Genomic DNA, 4,986 nt, shown 5'->3' with positions numbered 1-4,986 from the left:
TTTAGTGACTGAAATATTGTTTTCTAATAATCATAATAACGTTTTTGCTAACAGGTTTTTGCCTTTTCACTGCGGCACTATGAATCGACTGTCCAAAAAGGCGAAATTGCGTTAAGCAAAAATGCAAGAAAATTTTTTAAAGCAATTTTCGTAAGTAACGACCAAAAGGAGATATCCACAAACACTCTTTTCCCCAACGGATTTGGATCGGAAGTCTGCGAGGAAATATACGAGACACAACTTGATGCCGCCCTCGCAATTGGTGGCTATAGGATTCGAAAATGTTTCCGCGGTAGAAACTTCCCGTTGGATTTCTATATGGATCAATTTGATGTGCAACAATTGTTCTTGGCAGCCATTCAGCAATGTTCTCTGCATATTCAAATCAATGCTAAACTGCAATGTTATTCCAGTGTGGTAAGTGTAAGCGATTATCTTTGATGGCACGCAGTTATTCTAATGATACTTTCTCTTCTCAATTTAGATAACCCTAATCGTTAATGAGACGAGCACTTTTGCAAATCGTTCCCAAAACGAAGTTGAGCACTGCGTGAGATACCAAATAGATCGCTTAGTTCAAAGTTTGGGAAAAGCTACGGAAAATTACGAAAAATGTATCCGTGAAAGTTCTCCGCCACACTGGACACCACCGCAGTGGAATACAACTGTAGCGCCTCCAAATGCAACATGGATTCCACCAAATACAACATGGGTACCACCAAAATGGAATACAACTCAGGCCCCAGCAAGCACAACATCGATCCCACCAAACACAACATGGGTTCCACCACACTGGAATACAACTCAGTCGTCTCCGAATTCAACGTGGATTCCACCAAATTCAACATGGGTTCCACCACAATGGAACACAACTCAGGCATCATCAAGCACAGCATCGAGTCCACCAAACACAACATGGGTTCCACCACAATGGAATACAACTCAGTCGACTCCAAATTCAACATGGGTTCAACCACAATGGAATACAACTCAGTCGACTCCAAATTCAACATGGTTTCCACCACAATGGAATACAACTCAGGCATCATCAAGCACAGCATCGAGTCCAACAAACACAACATGGGTTCCACCACAATGGAATACAACTCAGTCGTTTCCAAATTCAACATGGATTACGCCACACTGGAATACAACTCAGGCACCATCAAGCACCACATCAATTCCACCAAACACAACATGGGTTCCACCACAATGGCATACATCTCAATCGTCTCCTAGTTCAACATGGCAAACAACTGTTAACGTAACAGGAGCTGCAGAAATTCCAGGAACTACAGAAAGCAATTCAGAAGGCGAAAATATTTGGAAAAAGATTTGGCAGAGCATTAAAAATATATTTTAAATATAATTTGTGAACACATTAGTACCAAACCATTACCAATTTAAAAAAAAAAAACATTTGTAAATATTTTTTTTAAATGCTTATGTGATTTTCAGTGGCTACGAAAACAAATTAATAACTTAGTAAAGAAAATAATAAATAAATTTATAATAAAAATAATATGTATATAGTTAAGTTTTCAAAAACAACTTGTTTCCCAAGCGTCGATAATTTTCGGGCAGGCTTTACATCCTACATTAGTTTTGATAACTAATGCTTTCAGCTCAAATTTACTTTTATCGAAATACATCCATTTGGCCTAAACGATTTTGGCCAAGCTCAACAAATCACGTTAGTCGTTTCTCTTCTGTGCCAACTGATGCCAATTGGAAATGCCAAGCGACGCCTAATTCTTCTCCACTAGGTCTTTTAATCGCAGTGGGGGCCTTCCTCTTCCTCTGCTACCACCAGCGGGTTCCGAGTTGAATAATTGCAGAGCTGGAGCGTCGGTGTCCATTCGAACGACATTACCAAGCCAACGGAGCCGCTGTATTTTAATTCACTGCACTATGTCCAAGTGTGCCAAATTTTTTAAATATTGTCATTTACCTGCAATACGAGGTACCATTTATGAACATCCGAATGACTAACTAAAGCGGCCCGAGAGTAGTTGGAAGCTATTTATGGAAAAGGGCCTACTTTTTTATGATGAAAAACTGTGTCCGCGTAGAATGTGTCCATTTGCTCCAAACCAAATGACGTTTAGTTACTCAACATTAAGGAAAGCAAACAATACTGAAAAAACTTCAGGACTTTCCTTCACGTTCGTTGGTTTTTTCCTTTCATAACTAAGTATGTATATAATCTAATATAAATTTTCTCTGCACTTAGTTAATCTTTTGCAACTCCATCACTCTTAACCGGAGAAAAACATTCCCAATATACAAACAAAAACATTTTTTATCCAGAACTACATTGTCCTCACCTTCCTCGCTGAGTTTGAGAAATTCCTGCGTGTTATTTCTTTCGTCTGGCAACCGTTCTATATGTAACGGGTGATTTTTTAAGAGCTTGATAACTTTTTTTTTAAAAAAAACGCATAAAATTTGCAAAATCTCATCGGTTCTTTATTTGAAACGTTAGATTGGTCCATGACATTTACTTTTTGAAGATAATTTCATTTAAATGTTGACCGCGGCTGCGTCTTAGGTGGTCCATTCGGAAAGTCCAATTTTGGGCAACTTTTTCGAGCATTTCGGCCGGAATAGCCCGAATTTCTTCGGAAATGTTGTNACAAAGCCAGAAAATGCTTCGATGGGTGGGTAATCATTAATTTAGCTTATCAAATACTTTGAATTGAAGTTATTCTTCTAACAGGTAGTAGTATAAAAAATTCAGTCTGTATGGCAGGTGCCACGGGCCCTTTTCAAAAATCCCCCGTTTTTTCCATGAGTATATCTCCATACCAAGTTCTAACACTCTACCGGAAATACTTCAAGAGGTTAAGTTTAGGACAGCGATGGGCAGAGTGGATTTTTACTCCGCTCGCGCCTATACAAAATGTATATAAAGCGGGCAAGGCAGTGCCCATCAGTGGTTTAGGATGAAAAGCTCCATGGGAGCTATCATATAAATTAAGTAGGACTAAATGACACCAGTGTGCGAAATTTCATTATGACCGGGAAAGCGTGACAAACAAACCAACTCACTTTCACATTAAGTAAGGATCATCCAGTAGAATAAACACTTAACAAATAAATAACCGAACGAACGAAAAATGACACTGAAGATGGCACAACGCCGAAACCGGTTTGTCTCCAAACCAAATTTGACAAGGGATGAGGGAAATTCGTTCCATAATACATCATACACCCACCCTGTCGGAAACAACAACAACCAAAAAGGAAAAATAAATAACCCTTAATTTAACATACATAGGTTTTTTGTAATTTTTTTTATCTTCTTCTTAATTTAAAAAAATAATAATAATTGCGAAAATTTATAATTTACGAAGAGCAGGATGACCAAGCAATTTTTAGTACAAACAGAAATTTTGTTTATTTTTTTAGCCGACTTCACAAAACGAAGAAGGTTATCAGGTTATCCTCGGAATCATTTTATATTTTTTTTTCTATTTTTTTTTTTACGTACGTTATCGCATAACTTTGGACCACGTTAACCGATTTCTATAATTCTTTTGTTAAAGGAAAGGCAAAAAAAAGAGTATCTACACATGTTTATCCATGTGGCGAGTTGGTCAAAATTGAGCAGTTCTACCTTCCAAACTACTAACCACTATATAGTAAAGGTTATTTTTTCATAATCTCTGCAAAATGAGATGCGTATATTTACTTTATCAAACTCTTTCACAAAATTTTTGTTTTTTTTTTGCAACGCTTTCACGGCAGTACGACGTAACTGTCGATTCCCTTGTGATGTTGCTACTAATTAAAACCTGTGGAAGAAGGATAATTGCAAATCTACTTACAACGAAGTAATATAATTATGCAAAGAAATTTGTAAAAGACTTACATAAGTACGTAAGAGCTGACATTCAATATGTGTAGGTATGTAGTTACATACATAAATATATATGTACTAGGTTTGCCAGAAATACTCGTATATGTGTGTGTAGGTGCGTATGAACATACATACATGCCTATGAATATATTCAATCTGCGTACCTACATATGCAACTATGGTTAAAATATAGACCACATATTTCCAAAAGATGCCGTAGCTTTATACATGGGACACTAACAAACATCCACATACGCACTGGTACAGTGCCATGGCTACCAAGTTGCACAATAAGACAGCACACTAAGCTGCAGTTTCAGCGATGATGGCAGAAGAATAAACAGCTATGAGTATGTGCATTAGGGTGGTCCAAAAATGCATGTGAAAAAGTAAAGACGAAATTTGTATGCTCTCACCCCCTAGGATTGTTTCATACCGAAAAAAATATACCCCTATATTTTATTTTGAAATCAAAAAACAGTTAGAGGTCGCTCAAAGCGCTTAAAGTTTTCCATGTATTTTTATATGGGAAAAAACTTTTCGTAGAAATGGTATAGAATTCTTAAAAATCAATATTTCTATATCGGAAAACTCTGTTCCTCTGCAGGAGATAATTATACCCAATTATTTATTTAAGCATTTTTTATAGCTCCGCCAAACACCCACAAAACCCCGAAAAATGCAGTGGGAGGACCAATAAAAATCGTTAATATTAAAAAATTGTTAAATAAGCAATTAGCAGTACTGTTACTGAAAGTCTCCTGAAGAAAACCAGATTTTTCTGATCGAAAAATATTGATTTTCCACAATTCTATGCCATTTCTACGAAAAGTTGTTTTTCCCATATAAAAATACATTGAAAACTTTTATGGCTTTAAGCGGCCTCTAAATATTTTTTAATTTCTAACTAAAAAAATACGGGTACTCCTTTCGAATTAGAACAATCCTAGGGGTTGAGAGCATTACAATTCCAACTTTACTGTTTTTGGACCACCCTAATGTACATATGTATGTATGCATGTAATTTGCTTTCTCAGCTTTCGTCTTCAAATTAATTTGCACTTCTTGCGTGTACACGCAGTTCACTCGGTTGTTTTTCGCTTATTTGTTGTTGTTTTGTTGGC

The 4,986-nt window shown here is 36.6% G+C and overlaps 1 protein-coding gene across 1 annotated transcript; it reads left to right on the top strand.

Annotated features, from left to right (window-relative positions):
* Window positions 1-318: 318 nt before the first annotated feature.
* Window positions 319-1,363, top strand: LOC108368992 (mucin-2-like). Its single transcript, XM_017623957.1, has 2 exons — window positions 319-417; window positions 485-1,363. Exons 1-2 carry the CDS (start codon window positions 319-321, stop codon window positions 1,361-1,363), a joined length of 978 nt encoding a protein of 325 aa, XP_017479446.1.
* Window positions 1,364-4,986: the final 3,623 nt, after the last annotated feature.

This window comes from Rhagoletis zephyria, unplaced genomic scaffold (genome assembly GCF_001687245.7).
Source record: "Rhagoletis zephyria isolate East Lansing unplaced genomic scaffold, Rhagoletis_zephyria_1.1 Rzeph_scaffold_03447, whole genome shotgun sequence".
Lineage (NCBI taxonomy): Eukaryota > Metazoa > Arthropoda > Insecta > Diptera > Tephritidae > Rhagoletis > Rhagoletis zephyria.
This window is presented reverse-complemented; position numbering and strand designations above follow the sequence as displayed.

Bases quoted from the DNA above. Each gene is read 5' to 3' on its own strand.
- LOC108368992 (XM_017623957.1), top strand. From the start codon at position 319: ATGGATCAATTTGATGTGCAACAATTGTTCTTGGCAGCCATTCAGCAA. The intron at 418-484 runs GTAAGTGTAAGC...TTCTCAATTTAG, and splicing joins TGCAATGTTATTCCAGTGTG to ATAACCCTAATCGTTAATGA.